The 22,450-nt window shown below is 40.4% G+C and overlaps 1 protein-coding gene across 1 annotated transcript in view; it reads right to left on the bottom strand.

Moving 5' to 3' along the window:
- The window catches only part of Stk32a (serine/threonine kinase 32A), a 116,682-nt gene extending 96,982 nt beyond the window's left edge, over positions 1-19,700 (bottom strand). Inside the window, exons 1-2 of the mRNA XM_057788690.1 lie at positions 19,569-19,700; positions 15,560-15,706 (exon numbers count right to left, since the gene is read on the bottom strand). Coding sequence (XP_057644673.1) covers positions 15,560-15,611 — 52 coding nt within the window. The 5' untranslated portion in view covers positions 15,612-15,706; positions 19,569-19,700. The remainder of the gene's footprint in view (positions 1-15,559; positions 15,707-19,568) is intronic.
- Between the last annotated feature and the right edge of the window lie 2,750 nt (positions 19,701-22,450).

Genomic DNA, 22,450 nt, shown 5'->3' on the forward strand with positions numbered 1-22,450 from the left:
TGCTACGTTCCTGTGTGAGCGCATCGTAGAATTCCATGGGATGTCACTGGTGCCAATTCTAGGCTTAAGAAAAGGATGTGTTTCTGCTGTGTACCATTTCTGTCAGAATCAACTGAAAATTTCCATGCACAACACATTCTGAAGGATATTAGCAAGGTATGTCCTGGTCTTCAGAGCATATGAAGAGCAAATGTTGTGATGTTCAGGCTGCCAGGTCAGGGATGGTCTTTACTCCAGCTATTAGCTCACTGCAAGATTCTTTCATGGAAAATATTTTGAAGGGAAAAGAAGCATCATTCTTCATTCTCACGTAAGGCTACATGCAAGTCCTCCATGATAAATGCCTTGAATGAATGAATTGTAAGAGTTTTCTTTGAGCGACATTGCTCCTGGAAATATACACCAAAGATTAATAAACAGAAACTCAAACAAATTATATATATATATATATATATGACATATATGTACTAATATATATGTATGCTAATATCCATGGCAGTGTGATTCTGCTAGTTCAAACACATAAACTGCCCAAGAGTCTACAGCACAAAAGATGTAAAGATGAATAATACCTATGTAATGTGGAATATTATTTGACAACCAAAACCATAATGAGATTCAGATGCATACTGTGGTAATGAACCTGAGTTAAATAATCTAGACAAAAGGGGACAATCTTAAGTGATTCCCTTGCTATGGAGGGATTAGAATACCCATGTTTATAGGGACAGAAGTAGGGAGAGATACTAGGGGCAGAAAGCAAAAGGACCTGTGTTGTAAATGGGCTTCCTGTTTTTCATTGTAAAGAAAGAAAGTTCTAGAGATGGTTGATGGTGATTGTTGTACAACATTGTGATTATTCTTAATGCTGCAGAAATGTACACTTAAACTATTCAAAATGCAAAATTTTACATTACGTGTATTTTTCCACTCTTAAATGCTAAAATACCTCACGTTTTAAGAAACAGTATGAAAACATCCATAAATTTCTTAAGAACTTGTTAATTATATTTACTAAAATATAGACTATACTTATTTCTAAAATCTTACTTATATTTATAATTAGTCTTATATAAACAAATCACACTTTTTAAAATACTGTTGCACCATACATAAATGATTTGAATTCTCAACTATAGAGGATACGCATTTCTTTTCTCCTATAGCAAGGTTTTATTCAAGGTTAAAGATCTATTAAGTTACAGCATTGCAATGTAAAAGATCTCATTTTATTTTAGCACTTACAGTTAAAACCATGTATATTTTAATGCAATGTGTTTATGTTGTAGAACTTACAGGCACTAAATTATAGTTTCAACAAATCAACAAATTTTAGGCAATCGGAATAAGCTACATACAATATTTGTGAAAGTGGGGTTTTAGAAATATATAGAACATCATCCCAAATATATCACCTACTCCTTATATATGTATCCAGTCTTTACAAAAACTTGAATGTATCCATTTAGTAAATAATTCAGAGACTGAGGATTCAAAGATGAACAAAATAGACAAAATTCCCAGGGTGTCATGAACTTTACACTCCAGTAAGAAGACAGCACAAATTTAAAAAAAAGAAAAAAACACAAGTAAACTGAATAATAAAATTTTAAAAACTAGGATACTCAGAATAAAAGATATTAGACTAGAGAGTGAACTTCTGAAAGCAAACACCTCAAAATATTAACCTGGTTTATAGACCAATACATTGTGAATAAGTTTTTCTCCTTGATTTTGTTTTCTGAGCATTCTATAATTCATGTACATTGCTTTCATAATTCTCAGAATTTCTCTTAAGTCCCTAGTTATACACGTCCTAAGAAGAGCCTCTAGGAAGCCCATTCATACAAGTATCTGTACATACTTGTACATTCAAGTCACCCCCAACAGTGGCATGTAGAGACTATGGTGTCTACAGTTTTCAGTGAGGTCCAGGGGAGAGCAGGCAGGCCTAGTGATGTAAACAGGAACCTAAGACTTAAACAGAAATTCCTTATAATACTGCAATCAGGCGTGAATTTTTGAACAGTCATCTATCTATTTTTATACTCTGGGCAGAAAATGAAGTTATCAAAGCAGCATCCATATTTTATATAGATAAATACACGTTATCTCACAGGCATCATACGTATTAAGTTGGCCGAAGGCAGTCTAAGGAGAATAATGAGCATCAAGAGGTACATGATGAAAGCCACTGACGTAATGCTTAGAGTCAAAGTGGGTAAAGAAAGGTAGGCAAATCCCAAGAGTAGCTCCATGATGGATTTGAGGGAAGAACCTCCAACCTGTAACAGTCCAGTTTATGAAGCATGACTGTGACTTACTGTGGAACCAAAGATGAATGTCACTCAGAAATGAGACTACCCACCGCTCTTTGTGAGCAGGCATCAGCGAGTTCAAGAGGGATCCCCGGAGTCAGTCCATTTGATTTTGTCACCGCTCTCTGACTATGCATCCTGGGAGGATGTATCTGGAGCTGAAATAACTGGGTTCATCTTATATGAGGGCTCAGGATACGCTGTAGACATCTGATGTCTAGTTTAATATTTCTCTGCCTCAGTCCAGACTGTGCATGTTTAAATTGCAGGCTGGTCTGGTGATGATGAAATACATTATTATCATTGATTGTTGTTACCAATAAGAATGCTCCTTATTTCTAATAGATTTTTTGTTTCTTCTCTAAATTCTCCTTGGTATCTGGATGTTAAAAACAGGGCTGGCAGAGAATCCAGGATACAGGAACCTATCCTGTATCACCACTCCAAAATGGCTATCTTGGATTGGTGAGCCATTGCTGTATCCTATCTAGGGATGTCATGGTGGTTCTCACACACAACTGAGTTTGAGTCAGTACACAGACCCTTACTATTGATAGAATCTGGCAGATATCTTGGTTCCCAATAAGTAGCCAACCACCATCCCTAACAAGAGAAGTAGGAACAGATGAGCCCAAGTATTCATTCCCAGGAAAAATCCCTCATCCATCAGTCCATTCAACTTCTCTTATTCTCTCTCTCTCTCCCTCTCTCTCTCTCTCTCTCTCTCTCTCTCTCTCTCTCTCTCTCTCTCTTTGAGTGCCTGACCACACCATGCATGACTGACTGCCAAGATCCCACACTGCTGAAACCAGCCTTGGTACCCAGTCTGACTTAAGTCTTCCTTCCCTTTGTATAGGTTCACTCCCATCAGCATCCCTACACTCTAGTATTCCTCTAGAAAGATTTCTCTATCCATCACTATACTCAGCTTTGACTGTTGGCTCATCCTCTGCTTACTTATAGGTCAGACCTCTTCAAGAAGTCATGCATATTTGCTGTATCCATTTCCTTCCTCCTACCCACCCCTAACCATCTGTCATCTCATGCTTGAACACTCCTACTGGCATGCTCTTGTCAATAACACCAGATTTCTCCTTGTTTCCTTGCCTATAGACATGTTAACCTGTTCCTCCACACAGGCGCATCCCTCAAAGACTACTTCCCCCTCTTTCTCTGAAGATTTTCATTCTTAAATTTTGAGACAAGCCTTGTTCATTCTGATCTGCCTGTTACATCTCTTTTCTTAGCTGGATTGTTCTCCTCTACCTGACTTCTCAATTTGGGGCTAATGCTAACTTCCTCCTTTCTATTCCTCCCTTCTTGAAAGGAAGACTCATCAGTCTGAAGGGATGAAACCTTGAGCCTCTCTTTTTGGCCCAGATTTTGCACTCACCACTAGGCACTCATTTCTAATCTTCTAGCTGTGTCCTAGATTGCTTCTGGTCTCTGTGGAAAGACAAGGACTAAAACGAGTTTGGGAGGAAAGGGTTTATTTCATCTTAGATTTCCTGGTAGTTGTCAATAATAAAGGGAAGTCAGGACAGGAGTCAAGGTGGAAATAGAAAGAGGACTATGGGGACCCTTTCCCCAGCTTCTCCAAACTGCTTTCTTATAACCCAGGACCGCTTGCCCAAGGTGACACCACCTACAGTGATTATACTTTCCAATGTCAGTCATTAACCAGGAAAATAGCCCTGCAGGCTGGCTTGTAAAACCAAGTGGATGGAAGCAATCCCTTCATGGAGGTTCCCTCTTCACAGGTGACTCTAGTCTGTGTCAAAATGATTAAAAAGTAACCAGTACAATTGACAATACCAGATTTGAAGCAGCTCTTGGATCTGCCTGTATACATCCCGGTCTCCTAATACCCACTCGTCTTAAGCAAAGATCCAGGGTTCCTTCTTTTTGTCTCTTAACTCTTACTCCACATTCAAAACACTATTAATTTCTAATTGTTTTATGGAAAAACAATCAGGGTTTTATAAGCTTTCCAAAATTTCTCTAAACTCCATCTCCAGTCATCTTATCTGTCTAGGCACTCTTGTGATACACTTAGGAAATGTCAATTGTCCTAATAAAGATAGATCATTTTATATTATCTCCAACTCAGTTCCTTAAGTGAATCCATAACAGTTAAACATAAAATTTCTGATGTAACTTCGAATTTCATGTATCAGAGAAAACATCCTTTTCTCTTCCTTCTCCTCCCCCACCCCACCCCCAAAAGCCTAAGTGATAAACGGAAATCCAACAATGAGTGACTTATTTTTTATTTACCAAGTAAAGGCACTGAAAACTATAATGCTAAAACTTACAGTGAAAATGAATAACATTTATTATTACGAACCTGACAGTAGTCAAACACTTTACGCTATACAAAAAAAAAAAAAAAAAAAAAACCTACATGAGGCAGATACAATTTATTATCTGTTTCCTTTTACAATTGAGAAAACAGAGAAAACAGGTCTGAAGCAAATTGCTTACCTAAGTCACGATGAAAAATAATTTCAATTTTTATGATCTTCAAATACTACAAACACAACAACACAGACCTAAACAGAGTTAAAATTCTAATAAGTTTAGTGTTGGGGGATATTATTTTAAGGTGTGTTACTTTTGCTTATGTTGCATTTGTTTAACTCTGTGAAGCTGTGTTACTTTGCCTGTCTAAAACACCTGATGATCCTAATAAAGAGCTGAATGGCCAATAGCGAGGCAGGAGCAAGGATAGGCGGGGCTGGCAGGCAGAGAGTAGAAACAAAGGAAGAAACAAGAAAAAGGAAGGAGCAAAAGAACAAGAAGAAGAGGATGCCACCCAACCAGCCACAGAGTAAGAGTGAACTAAGACATGAGGAAGGAAGAGAAGGAAAAAGCCCAGAGGCAAAAGGTAGTTGGGATAATTTAAATTAAGAAAAGCTGGCAATAAACAAGCCAAGCTAAGGCTGGGCATTCATAACTAAGAATATAAGCTTCTGTATATGATTTATTTGAGAGCTGGATGATGGGCCCCTCAAAAAGCCAAAAGAGTAAAACATCAAACAACAGTTTAGCTTGGTGAGAAATGTATTACTTTATCCTAATTTCCTCATTTTATCACAGACAAACAAAAGTCTAATCAGTTTGGCATTCATCCGTGGAAGTGTCTGGGAACCATGGCTCTCTGACAGCTTGATACTGGTTATGGGAAAAGGGAGGCTCCCAAGTCTATTCCTTTGATCCACTAGAGAAAACTGACTTTAATACATCACCATCAATCCAGCACCATCCCAGACAAAAGTGGCAACAAATGGTTAAAGCAGTAAGAGTCTGGCAAGACCTTTAAAAACATGGTGGAATTTCTCCAGAGAAGCGGCCTCCAGGGGAAATGATGGCCACTCTGTGCGCTGTCAGCACTTCCTTTATGAGACATGGGGCCCCAGGAAGTCCGGGATTTGCTGTGACCAATCGCTGGTGCCAAGACAAAGCAAAGGACACTTTTTCACGTCCTGCTGCCCAGGCCCAAATTCATAAATTTATTTGGAAATCAGAAGAAGTACGTTGACACTCTAGAGGAAACCACAAAGTAGGTCAGTGAAGCAAAATGAAAGATTAGTATCTCCACTGATGGATGATATTCAGTTGAATCCATATCACTGCTGGGAAGCAAATTCTGCCTTAGTCATGTTTCAAATGCAAGTCAGGTTGTAATAATTTACTTGAATCCAGAGAGTAGAGTTACCAAACTCTGTGTGTGTGTGTGTGTGTGTATCTATCTGTCTGTCTGTCTGTCTATCTATCTATCTAATCATCTTCCTAATTTGCACATATTATCTTTCCAAACACTAGATTATTGTTCAAAGTAATACACTAGTTCTTAGGGGTGAAGTATATGAACATTAGTAAAGGCTAATTATCAGGAAAGAACAAATTCTGGCTGTTTTGCCCTATCTCTTAAATCCCGAGGATTTAGTTGTTGATAGTAGAAAGGACCCCAGGATGTATACCAAATATCTGTAAGTTACTGGAGAGGGAAAACTTACATAGTATAGTCCCTGGACAAAATTTACCTCATCATCTATTTTCATGCATTCATGAACAATCATTTTTGCATTTAAATTGACTGGAAAAATCAAAGAACATTATCTGATAAAACCTGAAAATATTTGGAAATTCAAATTCTACCGTCTCTAGAACTGTACTGGCATGGAGTTACATTTGTCTACTAGCTATCAATGACAAGTTGAGTGGATGTGACTGAGGCTGTCCATGCTGCCTACAAAGCCTAAAATATTTACCATTTGGTCATTGCAAGAAACTTTTCCAACACTTGTAATAAGTTAGTGTCACAAACAAATCTAAAAACACAAAGATAAGGGCTCTTCCAATATGAAATGAGCTTAATTTTATTTAGTTTACTGTACATATGCCTCCAAGGAGGAGACAAAAAGAGATTGAAAAGGAAAAAGAAAGTCTAAGTGGGGCAGTTAAATTCCAAATCCATAATCCTGGGTTTTCCAGTCTTTATGTGCTATCTATGTTGTATTCACTATTCATCATGGCTTCTTACTGCTTATGTTTCAACATGTAGCTCCCACAGATGGCTGTGTGGCTCCACACAGTTGAGATCACTACGTAATCCATAGTTAACAGTACATGTGCAAGCCAAACAGCAAGACTTGGCTTTTTGGGAAGGCCTTCACAGACGTTCTCATGAACAACATCTACATACGGGCGCAAGCTTACAGGTTGTGTTCTCACCAACAGAGCTCTGATGGAGGGAACTGGTCAGTAAGCCTAACCAACACCCTGCCTCTTTCTGGTTTGGTGCTGATTCCAGAAACATGCGGATTTGAGTTCTGCTCCACAGGAGGGGATTCCATGCCTGGCACTGCAATCCTTGTCAAAAGTCCATGGTGTGGGAGATGCTAAGCCCTAGGCTAAAACTTGCTATTGTTATTTTGCTCAGTAGTCATGTTGTGAAATTGCTTCAAAATATTGATAAATGATTGATAAACAGCATTGTGACTGGGGACTGAATGCACCCTCAAGCAATGGTAAGCCTGACAAGACAGGGGTAGTAACTATGATGGAGAGTTGCAACCTGTGTTTTAATAAATAAAGCTTGCCTGAAGATCAGAGAGTAAAACAGCCCCACTGGTCAGCCTTACAGACCAGGCAGTGGTGACACACAACTTTAACCCCAGTAGCCACACTAGTTTTCTACAGAAACCGGGCAGTGCATACCTTCAATCCCAGTGGTACACACCTTTAACCCCAGCCCTAGAGAGAAATATAAAATGGGAAGAGACAACTCTCAGACACAGTCTCCTTCTGAGATTCCTGGAGACAGGATCACCATTTCGGACTGAAGTAGAGTCTGTTTTGCTGACTGTTTTGTTTTTCTGACCTTCAAGTTGAACTCCACTATCTGTCTCTGGGTTTTTATTAATTGTGCTACATTAATCACTTCATGGGGACCAGACTGCTCCTCTCAAGTAGTAATACATTTAGCAACTTCTCTGACCACCCTCCTCATGATCAAGCAGGCTTATTAACCAACACTATTAAATTATGCATACCTCCAGTACCCTCAACCCAATCCTTTTCCTTCTTACATCTAGAGCTTATATCAGGACTCCAAAGACAAACTTGGAGTCACTAGACCCTGTTATATGTTCCTTTTCTTGACTCACTGTGGTTACATCTCTCTCTAGTTTGCATAGGTAGTCATCTCTTTGGTTAATATCTTAGGACCATGTCTGGGGATAGTATTTTGGAATTCCTGGAGCAAAGGCTTTTGTCCTAAATCTTTAATTAAAGTTATAAGATGAAAATATTTTTCTAAAAAATCTAGTTTAGAATAGGATCAAAAGGGCTATCAGCAGCAGCTACTTCACTTCCATTTGTTCATAAAATATTTTTGATAATAATACAGTCATAAAAAAGCACATTAGAATTAAATAAATTCAGCTGTTACTTCAAACAGATACATCCAACATCCTAGAATTAAACTAAGCTATCCTGTGTTTTCCTCATTAACCTCAATAAACATGAATCACACTGCAATAAAGAACTTACGAAGAGAATTTGGGAAATAATAATCACTCTTCATATGTAATATAAAAATCCTATTATGCTTCTACAAATTGTATTAGGAATATTTCACATAAAATCTGCTTCTATTCAGCCAGAAAGGGAAATAGCAAGGAAGGATGTTTTCAAGACACCCACGCATCTGTAACCCACAAATATTTTGGACAACAGAATATTTAAAAGTTTACATAAAAGTAATGATTCAATTTTGAAATATATCAAAAATGTCAAGAAGACTGAGATTTTAATATTGTAAGTCATTTCTGAACCTTTTTCATACTAGTAAGATTGTAGATCAATATAGACAAGGTGCTACCTTCCCGAACAGGAATAAATTCTCTTGAATGTCTTTCTAACTGATTGTCTGCCATGCTCCAATGTGGAGCGCTAGCTCAAACCTGGAGGTCTGTTTTCCTGGCTTTCTAGTTTGTTGCCCTTTCAATATCCCAACACCTTTTTGTGGAGAAATAAAGCACTTCCAAATGAAAACAAGCAGTTGGACCTGAGGTATTTATGACAAAGGAATTGACTGAATGAATGTTAGACCTAAGTATTTAAATAAGCCAATGCTCAGGGGTGGGGATTTCCTTTCGTTTTTCTTGTCATGCCAATCTAAAGCAAAAAGTGTAACATAAGTGATCTTGCTCTACTCCAGTCTGTAGGAGAAAATCGGGAATTCGTTGACCTGCTATCTTGGAGAAAAACATGCAGTACTTGGGTGTTTAAACACCAGCTCTTTCTAAAGTCCTTCCTAGCTGGACTCTGTTCAGTAACCCTCCCATTTCTTTTGGATTGCAAATCTGTGGCCAGTTCTCCTAGCCCAACGTTTTGAAGAACCCCCATTGCCTCTGTCACTGCAGAAGATGTTGGAAACTGGAAAGAGCCACATATCCTAGGAGACAAGTGTTGCCCAGTGAAAGAACATTGGGTTTTCACCAAGGCCAAAGAAGAATGCAATAATTGAGCTCTCTCTGCAAACTCGGGGCATTGATGAACTCTTTGGAGAAACTTTTTAACCTAAGGCCAATTTTTCTTAGCTTAGCTGCAGAAGGCGGCGGTCTCTTGGCTTAACTAAAGCAACTTTTCACCTCTGTGTTCTCTATGTATGCTGGGGACACATCACTACCCATGACCATGGCAGGACACTCCCCTCTTGTTGAATCATATACAACTTTAAATATTGATTGAAGAAAAAAAAAAACAAACAATTCCACCACAACCAAGAAAACCAAACTAAAGCCCCACACTCAGAAGAATGAAGGTAAATTTAAAAACAGCAAAATGAACATAAAAACAAAGATCATTCGCATTAATTTTCTTTGTAAATACCATATTTTTCTACATTAATAATTTTTTCTCAGCATGTGTATATAGTCATGAGGTGTGGGGGACAAGTGTCTGCTGATCAAATTAAGTTACTTTAATAGTCACTTTGGTTTAAAAAAAGAAAGAAAAGGAAAGGAAAAAAGAAAATATCTCAGGAAGATAAAAAACAAGCCAAATGAGAGATCATAATTTTGTGCCTCCAGTAACTTGTCTTATTTAGATCTACTCAGAATCTATAAAATCCTGTATTCTGTCAACCCAGTTCAATTAATACTGTCACCAGTAGGCCATATTGACTGTGGCATCTGCTGAGTCACATTTAATCTATTTGTTTCAAGAAGCTGAAGTACTTCTAAGAACTCACGCTAAGAAACTCTGGCTCTAGTGAATACTACTAATAATTATCGTTAATTGGGTGGTTAGTTTATGCAGAACATCTTACTGTTTTACTTGCATTATTTTACTAAATCTGCACAGTTACCCAAGTATGTATATCAAGCATTTAAGATCAGCTTTGTATCATTCTTTTCACTAGAAAACCTCCCACCTCCTTCATCAAAGGTCAACCTAAGTAAAGAGCAGAATGACACCTTCAGGATTAGACATCAGGTGAAGCACCACAAAATGCTAGTGGCAGGCTGAATTCTAACGAGGAGAGCTCACCTCAAGGGACTTCTAGTAACCGTCCATCTTATTTAATTATCTTCAAAGCGAACAAAACCATTTTCTATGAGAAATAACCCTTAAAACGTTGTCTGAGAAACTATTAAAGTGTTCTTCTCAACTCTATATGCTGGGACTATGAAATCACTTAAAGGGAATGTTAAATACTTTTTTCATCACATTAAAGAATTCTCTGCAGTATTTTTTAAAGTGATTAAATTGGCTCATTTTAGTGCTCTAAATTCTGGCCCACTTTATACAGATATAAAAATGACATAGATATTAATGTTCTTTGATTGGAAATTGTTGCTACTTTCCAGAAGTACAGAAGATCGACAGCAATCCAATGCAACTTTAGTTTGTGCTCAGTCCACAACTGCACACAGAGCCAAATGAACCTCATAGGAGCCACTGAGTTAAAAAACAGAAAGAAACTGCAGAGGTAGCTCAGTGGGTAAAATGCTTGATACACAAAGTTAAACACTGAAGTTCAGATCCCCAGAACCAAGTAAAAGTCGAACAAGGCTATAATCCTGGAATGGGGTTGGGGGACAGGAAGATGCAGGCTTGCTGACTGGTCAGGCTAGCTGAAGCTTCAAGTTCAGGAAGAGACCCTGTCTCAACTGTATAAAGTAGAGATGAGAGATTAAGACACTCACCCTGTGCCAACTTTTGCCCTACACACATACAAAGTAACTTCATCACAATGTCACACCTTTCTTCCTCACAATTAATGTTCTTTTTTTCTTCTACATGTTATCTTCTCACTCATTTTATTTTCTCTTTAAGAATATCATACAGTATGTTTTGATTATATTCATCTTCTTTTCAAAGCCTTCCAGATCTAATCCCCTTCTCTTCCATGCAAATGTGTGCCCTTTCTATTCTATTATTTCCTTTTTTTCTCTTTCATTCTCTATTGTTATTTTATTTATTTATTTATTTAAGATTTCTGCCTCCTCCCCGCCACCGCCTCCCATTTCCCTCACCCTCCCCCAATCAAGTTCCTCTCCCTCATCAGCCCGAAGAGCAGTCAGGGTTCCCTGCCCTTTGGGAAGTCCAAGGATCTCCCACCTCCTTCCAGGTCTAGGAAGGTGAGCATCCAAACTGCCTAGGCTCCCACAAAGCCAGTACGTGCAGTTGGATCAAAACCCAGTGCCATTGTTCTTGACTTCTCAGCAGTTCTCATTGTCTGCTATGTTCAGCAAGTTCGGTTTTATCCCATGGTTTTTTAGACCCAGTCCAGCTGACAATTAATGTTCTTATAAAGTGTCTTAGTCTCCCATAGTCTCCCACTGCTGTGAAGAGATGCCATGACCACGGCAACTCTTACCAAGGAAAACATTTAACTGGGGTGGCTTACAGTTCAGACGTTCAGTCTAGTCCATCATCATCATGGTGGAACTTAGCAATGTGCGGGCAGACATGGTCCTGGAAATGAAGCTGAGAGTTCTGCACCTTGCACAGGCAACAGGAAGTGGTCTATCTCACTGGGTGTGGCTTTGGCATATATACCTCAAAGAGCACCTCCACAGTGATACGTCCTCCAAGAAGACCACACCTCTTAACAGTACCACTCTCTAGGAGCTTATGGGGGCAATTACATTTAAACTATCACATTAAGAGATCAATTGATATGGAAAATAAGTGAGATCTCTTGGACAAACTCATATACAGTAAAGACTGTTATGATGCAGATGTGACATGAATAATAAAAGCCAAAAAGACAGATGTTGGGGTTCAACCCGAAGGTCAGAAAAGCAAAACAGTCAGCCACTGGCTCTTACATCTTCTTCAGTCTAAAATGGTGATCCTGCCTCCAGGAATCTCAGAATGAGACTGTGTCTGTGAGCTGTCTCCTCCCGTATTATATTCCTCTCTAGTTCTGGGATGAATTGTGTGCATTATTGGGATCAAAGGCAAACTATTGTGGCTACTAGGACTAAAAGTCTGTGTTACCACTGCCTGGTCTATAAGACTGACCAGTGGGACTGTTTTACTCTCTGATCTTCAGGCAAGCTTTATTTATTAAAATACAAATGAAATGCCACTACAGCAGGTAAGTGTGTGTTCCCAACATTGCTGTTACCTAAGGTTAGGGGTTGCTTTTTCCTGTGCCTGAACTATTTTTCTGGGGCCTTTGTCTAGCTAGCTGCTTCTAGCACCAGTTACCACTGTCACACTTTTCCCAAGATCACTCAGAGGGAGTTTTTTCCTTGCAGAACTTTTCAGGTTTGTGTCCTTGATAAATGTTTGCCTTCTGTCTTTATATTACAGGCTTCAAGAGAAAGAACAAAGGCCCGGCTCCTTTCCTTCTCAGGTCTCTGCATCTAACAATGTGACAAGCTCACAGTACAGCAGTGGTTCCCAACCTTCCTATTGCTGCAATCCTTTAATACAGTTCTTCATGTTGTGGTGATCGCCAGCCATAAAATTATTTTCATTGCTATTTCATAACTGTAATTTTGCTACTGTTATGAATCGTATTGTAAATAGCTGATATGCAGAATGGTCTTAGGGCAACCCCTGCGAAAGAGCTATTCCACTCCAAAGGAGTTGCGACCCACAAGTTGAGAATGACTGGAATAAATGACCTTGCCTTTTACTGGTAGCAGCTTACATAAACGAACTGGGAGCCTAACCCCTCTGGGAAACATAGGTGAATGCTCTGTTTATTTCAGATTTTCCCCTTAAGGAGGTTGTTGTAGATTCTCCCATTGGGTTCTGAACAAGATAGCAAAAAGGGAGCAAACTAGGGATGCCAAGACCTACCTGGTTTTTAAGAGTAACTCTCTCTAACTTCATTATTTTGGCTTAAAAATAATTTAAAGAATTATAACATGTTCCAAACCATTGGATATATAGCTGTCTCTGGCACCCAATGAGAAAGAAGGACAGTGCTTTTGCAGCATCACAATACCCTACCTTTAGATGATGTACCAGCCTCAGCAACCTAAGTATGAAGCTGATGCCCATTTATTCGCTTTGCTTACCATGAAGACCTTTGTCGTGCAAACATCAGTCTTAGTCCACAGGAAGCATAGTGAACCACATACAAAGCAAGTCTGCCTGTCTTTCCACTTCAGAGATGGGAAAGTCACGTGACATTGCTCATCTCTGGAACCTTCCTTAAACTACTTGATGAAACAAAGGAAGATACCAAAAATAGCAATGAAGAGCTTAAATCTTTACAGTTATGCAATTCTTTTTGTCCCTGAAGAATGTTTTCTAGAGACAGTAGTGATGCTATTCCTATGTTGATAGTGAAAAGCTTGATATTTGAAACAAGGTATGTAGATCCCATCGAATATTCTGTATTTAAGTGTTTGCATCCAACAATTCAATACCAGAACATGCCCATCAGCCATAGCAAACATTTTGGAGCAAGAACAATAAACTGCATTTTGTAGTTATCTTAGAAGTAAGTATGCGCCTGTGAATCATAGCGATAGACCATATCAAATCCACAGAGGAATGGAAACATCTTCTGATTGTTCTCTTTCTCAACAGCTGGAGATTGGATATAGATGGGCCATCAAGAAGCATGAGGGGATGAGTATCATTCTTGTGATGGGGCACACAGGAAAAGCCAGTCAGTCAGAACCAGTGCTTCGAAGACAGCTAAAGAAGGAAATGCATGTCCATTGTGCATGACCCACTGCTACCTTCTGTTTGAAAGATCGAACTCACAGTCTAACACAATGAACTTCCTGGATAATACAGGGGTAGCAGTGTGATCCAGCAAAGTATGGGTTCTGAGCTGGAAAGGACCGTTGAGGTTCTGTTCCACCCCTTCACTCTAGTGAAGTGAAGACTGGAGCCAGAAGAGTAGACACATCTCTTGATCGCCGCAGCTAGCTGATAGTAGACCAGATTACAGGCATCCTGAATTCTAGCTCATTCTTACCCTTTCTGGTGCAATTAGCAAAATTCCATAGAAGTGATTCTAGACTCTCCCTCTTGAAAGCCTGAACAACTTATTACTTGGGACCAAACACCTCCTTTGTCTAAGAATGCAACAAACAGGCACATTCCAATAAGGTTGCTCAACCTTCCGCCATGGGAAGGAAATAAGACACAGCAAGACCCAGGCCCCATCTCAGTGGCTGCTGCTGGGAATGCATGGAGAAGGACTGACGCTTGTACTTCTTGACTAGTTAACCCTTTCCTTTAAAGTTCCCCTTTTCCTCAATGAAACTGGTTGTTCTCACTGTGAAAGCTCACCACAAAATGTCTGGGAAACAGAAACATGAAGTCAGAAAGTCGAAAGGGATTTACATTTTCAAACTTGATTCTATAATGTTATGGGGAACAACCATCATGCACATGAAATTTTCTATAAAAACTAGTGCAGCTGGTTTTTATTTTTCTCTTTGCTCTTTGGGGAACCACCATCCCACTCCCAAATAAATACATGGAGACTTATTCTTTCTTATAAATGCCCAGGCTTAGCTTGTCTTATTTCTAGCCAGCTTTTCTTAATTTAAATTATCCCATCTACCTTTTTCCTCTAGGGTTTTACCCTTTTCTATTTCTATATATCTTTTCTTTCCTTCTTATTCCATTTCTGACTGTTTGGCTGGGTGGTAGCCCCTGGTATCCTCTTCTCCTTTTCTCATTCTCCTTTTTTCTTACTTTCTCCTTCTATTTATTCTCTTTGCCTGGCAGCCCCACAAATCCCTCTCCTGCCTAGCTATTGGCTGTTCAGGTCTTTATTAGACCAATCTGGTATTTTAGGCAGGCACAGCTTCACAGAGTTAAACAAATGCAACATAAAATAATGTAACACATCTTTGCACCATCAAACAAATTTTCCACAGCATAAGCAAATGTAACACATCTTCAACTAATATTCCACAACAAACTTGCAGTAGGGTGTAACTTCAACTGTCAAAGGAATAGTGAAGGAAACATGCAAATCACCTAAATATCTACCATGGGTTACAGCTCTCTTTGGAGCAGGGAAGACACTATATATCAGTGACTAAGACAGTTGCCAAAGGCATCATAGAAAGTAAACAAATGTATTCTAGATATTAGCAAGGTCCTTGAGCATCAACCTTCTATCCATTCTCCCTCTGTCCTTAGATATCCTGCTTATACTTAATTGTGAAACTATACGCTTATATTTGAATTTCACAAAATTCCATTTCTACATGCCAGTATGACATACTTCTTACCGTCCTCATTTTCATCAAACACTGGTGCTTTGCTTGAAGTGTTGGCTCCCATGATCAAGTCTGCACTGACCTGGACACTCTAGTTACAGTATGCTAGAAGAAATACTCATCGTTGTTCAGTGCAGGTCCTGGAAAGTCAGCTCTTATCTAAAGAAAGAAAGAAAAAAGAAAGAAAGAAAGAAAGAAAGAAAGAAAGAAAGAAAGAAAGAAAGAAGAAAACGTATCCTTTATACTATAGTTTGTGATATATTGTAACAAAAACACTAACTTGTATTACTGTAGCAGAAATTTTTTGTCCTTAAAAATTACAATAGAAATGACAATGCATGGGACAACAGGAGAAGTCACACCGCACAGTGCCATCAAAAGTCAATTGTGCTTACAACATAGGGGAAAAGCAAACTATTTCCCAGATATTAAGATAAGGCCAGTTAAGTGACTATAAAATAAAAATAATGTTAGTGACCTTCTGTATTTTAAAGAAAATAGGCTAACTTTACATTTTCAGTTTTGCTTTGTGACCAAGAACAACCCTAAAATCTTCACCTTAAACATGAAGTTGTCTTATGTTTCCCCTTGCCCTGGAAGGCACCACAATGGATTGGATGTTACTAGCTAGTAGATGGTGTTCTCCAAACATTTTTCCTTCTGAACTTGGAGATGATAATGGTCTTTACCCAAAAGGAGAGTTAAATGTGATCCACATACATTTAACTCCCTGTATATATGGCATATATATGTACACGTTGTGTATTCATATTGTATGACTCCTATGTTGTATCATATGAATACACACATGTGACATTTATCAATTTAATTGCTTGGGGGCATATTCTCTTATGTAGCTTAGGCTGGCCTTCAGCTTCCATTACCTACCTCAGCCCTCAATAGTTAAAGAGAGTACAGGCGTTCACCACTAGCCCTGGCTCTTCTACATATTTTTATGTACTGAGTACACAAACGGAGATACATATTTAACACAGTAAACAAAGAACTTTTATAACAACATATTCAGCAATTGCTGATCATTCTAAAGCCCAGATTAAATTATATAGCTGACATAAAAGTTCCTTTAAACTGTACATTGATTCCTTTAAAAACACAAATGTAAAAACTCTTGCTATCCTGGAACCTATTAAACAGAGGCATTGTCTGGGTTCCAGTCCTAAGAATTGCATGATCATGGCCTTGAAACAGTTACTTAGCCTCTGGCCACAAAAATGGGGACATAACAGTGCCTCCTCCAGGAGTCACAAGCTCAAGAGCCTTTAAGTGCCAGGAAGCTCACACAAAAAACCAAACCAGACCAGGTACAGGACATTCAGGCATTCTGAGGACAATGGCGGTACTGGCTTAATCTTAAAAATGTACTTGAGGTCAGATGAAGACATTTTTGTGTATGGAAACACTAGCCAGGGACCTTTAGAACTTCCGAAACAGGGTGAAGTGCCAGAATTTATAAAAGAAGATTTCAAAATTCAGCTCAGCTCTACAGCTCAAAAAAATCATGCTCGGGACAAATATGATTTATAGATATAGATAGAAAAGCAATAGAAGTGCAGTAATTAACAAAGTACCTGGCACATACAGCACAAAAAGAAGAAATGGCTGTTTCTATTATTTTGACAGGCACATTATTTCCTTAGCATTTATCATTTTTTCAGGTGTTGACACTTGTTGACCTTTTGTTTTGTTTTGTTTTGTTACTTTTTCCCATTGGAATTTTTTTATGCGTGAAGTAATTGCAGGTTAGATGCAGAATTAGAGAGAGTATCCAAGATAGACTGGTTTATGAATAAGTTATTTTTAAGAGAACTTGGGGAGTCCCCAAGTATATAAGAAATGCTCATTCTCTCATTAGGAATATGTAAGTCAGGCCTTCATTTGGAAGGAAGACCCATTAAGGAATTGCTCCTTTTCCAACTAAATGCCAACTGCTGGCAAAATGCCTTATGGTCTTTAAAAAGAATCATTAACTGTAGAGCAAAGAAAGAGTCAGCAATTAGGAAGTGACCAATTAAATGAGCTAAGACTGGGGAGAGGCTTGGGGCAGGTGGCTGGTGGCTGCAGCAGGCTCAGTGGGATAATTGAGATCCAGGAAGATAGAAAGAACTGCTGTCAGTGTAAGTCCAGAAACAAGGCTTTTAAACATGAGAACAGTGAACAAAGAAAAAGTAGGATGTCCATTGCATTTGATAGAAAGTTAAGAAGCAGAATGGAGCACCCTTTGTCCTTTAATATTGCTTAGAGTTCGGGGGGGGGGAGGAATGAATAGCAATGACTCTACTACCAACAACATTAGAAAAAGAGAATGGATCCTATGCATTTTAAGGAACAGTGATTGTTAACCCTGCAGAGTGGGACTTCTTTCATTTTGTATCTGGTAAAAGTCTGAATGCATGCTTTCACGGCACATAACAGCCCTATCATGCGTGTATTCTTCACACCTATGTTTCTCTCAAGTAGCCCTTCTCTCTGCTGCATAAGATGCACCAAGCATTGACCTTGCACTTTGACAAATCAGAGGGAGGCAGAGGTGGAAACATTACCATGTTTCCACTCTGGGGTGCAATTTAGTCTGCTGCACAGTCATCCGTTTCTCTGGGAGAAAGGACCATGTGAAGGGAGGCATGGCAATGGATGCTTAGAAGAGGCCAGCTAAGCAGTCCTCAATGACGGTCTAGCTAGCATCTTCCCCCATAGTAGCTACCACACAGAAATGCCTGAAAATTGTCTTTAACTTTTTCTCCCCCAAGCGGATAACCAAATTAGTTAAGTTTCTCTCATAACTAGAAAGAAACGGGCCTTTCTCTGGCAGGAAAATGGTGACTCATTGTTTCCACTCTGTTGAATAGAGAACAGGAGAAATGTTAAGACTCTTTCCCATAAAAACCTCTGCCCTCCCTGACCTCCTGTTCTGAGTCCCTAGAGTCAGCTAACCGTGGAGAGCAGCAGCTATGTGAGGAAAGGGAACCCCAAGCAGACAGGCAAGAAGGCAGATTTGTCTTGCAGGAATGGATGAGACTTCACACTCTACTGTGAGCCCATAATTACCACATTATTAAATGTAGTCTCATGTTCCAATACCAGCCTTTCAAGTGTGGCTTGCAGACCTAAAGGAGTTGGGAGGCTTCTCTGAGCAGTTCTGTCTCCCTAGAGACTCTTAGAACTGGAGACCGCCAGGTGTGATGCAACAATGTTGCAACATCCGACAGCACCGTGTAGATTTCATTATCACAATGTGTGCACAGTCATAATTATTTTTATTTGCATTTAAAAAATGAAAATATTTAGAAACACAAGAAACAAGGATGGGAAACATTCAAGTTAGCAATATTCTCTATTAATAATTGTTTGCATTTATAACCTTATTTCATAATTTTTAGGTATTAAAAGTTGCAGGTAAGTAGAGTGTCTTTTCCACCTCCCAAAGACAGCTCAGTGGTCTGCACACACCTCCGCATTTTTAACAGGGAGAAGTGTTTTCAGGGAAGCCCCCTGATCCTCACCAGGAAAGGGGGCGCACCTTGTGTCTTGCTGGGCTCATTAGCCATCCTATTTCTGAGATCTAAGTACGAGGACACACATCTTTACAACTCTGACTTATGCTTTTTAAGTGCCGCCTAGCAATCCACAGCATGAATACAGCACAGTTTACTTTCTCTGTGAAAATGTTCAAACTCTGCTTCAGCTTTGGACGGGGCAAGGGACCTACGAGCACGGAAAGCAATGCTAGCTTTTTGTAAAACTCATTTCAACCCAGAGACAATTTCTTGAAGTCTTTGGGGGTGCGAAGCTGGAGGAGCAGAGGGCAATAGTTAGGATGGGTGCTATCCTCCATCTGGTTGTGCCAGCCACGCTGACCAACTGATTGCCTTTGTGTTCTTTCTCTTCCCCATCCCCTTGAACTTCCCAGCTTCCCATCAGTGCCCTTCTTCACTCGGGGCGATTCTGTACGTGCAGTCTCTACTCACCCACTCCGCGTCCTTCCTCCAGCCCTTCCACTCACCTCAGGATGATGCTTCCATTCGAGGAGCTGGGGCTGACCACACTCCGCAGGCCAAGAGCAGTGGGGACAGAAGACACCTGCCTAGTAAGACGCGGCTGCGGGAACAGCCAGGCAAGGCTGCGTGCTGGGCTCCAGGCACCTGCGGCTGCCAAGGGGACCCAGCGCAGCCGCGGAGCTCCCCAGCAAGGGGCGGGTCCCGGGAGAAGAGGAAAATGCCAAGCAGCCCGCCAGGGGCGTCCACAGACGGCGCCCTCCCCTGGAGCGGACTGCCAGTCGCCTGGACCAGAGCCAGTCGCCTGGGGACTGTGCGTCGGCGGCGGGGGGCCGGACGAGCGCCCTGGGAGGGAGAGTTGGAAAGCAGGAGGGCGTGGCTGGAGCGCGGGTTGCTGCCTCTGTAGCAGCTGCCTGCTGAGCACTCTGCTACTTTTCAGACCCGGGCAGGGATTCTCCCCAACGTTGTCCCTGGAGAGCACTCCCGTCTCCCCATCCTCCTCCGGGCACCACTACGGGGTGGTGGGTGTGAGGGTTACAAGCACTAGATTTGGACTGTCAATGAATTGCCCCACTTTATTGCTGGAGTAATTAAGGCACAAGACAGAGAATAGTTGTCCACTGTAGCAGGGCAAACTCTCCTGTTCCCCCAACTTTTCCTCCATCTCTGCACACTCACCTGCCGGTGGAAGTAAGAATGGGGACCCCCAAAAGTTCAGAGGTAGGTGACCAAGAGAGAGCCATCAGGTCATCTTCCATGGCAGTTCCTTCTACTTCCCTTGGCAGTCATAATCACAGGGGAAGTAACTTACCATTTCCCTCCCCGGCCAGGGTCACACTATTATTCCTGGTACAGTAGCGGCTTCAGAAATGACCGATGTGACAGCGGGACAGCTGCCAGGCAGGGACACAGGGACAAATGGACAGTGGGGGAATCTAGTTTGGGAGTGGCTACAAATTCTAGCTATCTTCATGTATCCCTGTCATATAGGAATACCAGATAAATGTTGTCGAATGGATGGTCAGATCCGTAAAGAGAAACTGAAAAAAAAACAACATTGGGATTAAAACTTCAACTATGTCTAAACAGATGCAAGTTTTAACCATGTTTCTAAAGCTGATTTTGAAAACTTAGTAAAATAGACAGTGTCTGCGACTGAAATGTCTGCAGAATTCTACTCGTGGGTCTATCTAGCTATGTTTCCACGAGAGTGGAAACACAATCACACCGGACTTCTCAGGGTGGCCTGCGGTGTCTGAAATCGTTGAAGTACAGAACGGAATGTTTCCGGATGAAACTTGCGGCTCGTGAGCCACTTTCTTAGCCTTACTCTGGTAAACAAGAATTGTTCTTCCCGAGTCTTTTAAAACTCAGAGGCGCCTTTGTCTTACCCGCGTGTTCCTTTACCTTGGGTATCCAAAAGGAAACCGCTTAAAGCCTTTGGAGGAGTTTGCAGCCAAACTGGGGCGCACAAGGGAGGGGGCGAGGTGGGGAGAGCTTGATTCTCTGCTATTTTTGTTTCTACATCTTTGTGTTTCTCTCTTCTTATGAAATACCTTTTTGGACAGGCATTGGTCGCTACAAATTAAATATTTAACATGGAGTTGGACATACATAGCTTGTGCATGGGAACAAAAAAAAAAGCAACCAGAGAAAAAAGCAAAAATTTAGGAAATTTGTCATGGTAAAGATTTTATTTTTAAAGCAAAATGCAGGCACCTGTCAACAATATTATTTTGTATATCCTTTATTAGTTAACAAAACTTTTGATTATCAAGGAATTGGACAAGCAATAAAAATTTACCTAGCCTCCCTAATCTCCCAAGACATAATGAGTTCTGTTTTATCATCCAAGAAACTAATACAGCAAGAAAGTGGACTGAGACAAGATCAAAGTCCCCAGGAACCTCTCTGGTTGACTTGGAGAGCTGTAGAATCAGGCAGCCTTCCAGCCAAATGCCCAGACTGCCCTCCCTGTGGTACTTACTGGCTGTGTCACTCAAAGCCCCCAAGCTTCAGTGTTTCAGTATCAGTAACGACATCTCTAGTCAGGGGAGGACTGAATAAAGTGCCTATTAGTAAACCTACCCTGGCCAGCAGAGCACACACTCAGATCAGCAGCTGCTAAACTTTCCATCTCAGGGCTAGGGAGGATGCTCGGTGGTTGAGAGTACTCTTGTCTCTTGCAGATGACCCAGATTTAATTCCCAGCACCCACATGGTAGTTCAGAACCATCTGTTCCTCTAGTCTCTGGGGATCTGATGCCCTCTTCTGACTTCCATGGATACCAAGCATGCATGTGAATACACATAAATACACGCAGGGGGAAAACCACATAAATAAAAATTTAAAAATCTAATGAAAATGGTAAAAGATTACTGTTTCAATTAACAAGCTAGTAGGCCGTCCCCATCCTTCTCAGCCCTGCTGTCCCTCTACAGTGTCAGTCACTTTTGCTTAAAACAAAGCCAGTCAAGTAACCTGCCCCTTATAAGCTTGGCGTACAAGAAGTTTTATTTTTTTAAAGGTATATTGTTCATGACACATGAGTCATTAAATGAAGATGTTAATGCAAGGCACGGATACCTTCATCTAAGTTACTGCTCAGGGAGGCCCTAGAGGTCTCCAAAACAACCCAGGTTCTTGCCATTGCACTTGGTTGTTCACCTAGCTCCTTGGTAAGAGCCTATTATCGAAGACAGAGAGAAATCAATTTCAAACTGCCAGGAGCGAGTTTCCTCCCTGTTGGCTAGCTTTTATCATGCTGGCAAGTGCTATGCAGGTTGCTGGGGATGGAAGACATCAGTGATCTAACCCAGCATAAGACTACACGCTACAATATCCACCTGCCTCGCCATGCAACAGTGGTGCAAGTGTTATAGGATAATG

The sequence above is a fragment of the Chionomys nivalis genome, chromosome 14 (assembly GCF_950005125.1).
Source record: "Chionomys nivalis chromosome 14, mChiNiv1.1, whole genome shotgun sequence".
NCBI classification, from domain to species: Eukaryota; Metazoa; Chordata; class Mammalia; order Rodentia; family Cricetidae; genus Chionomys; species Chionomys nivalis.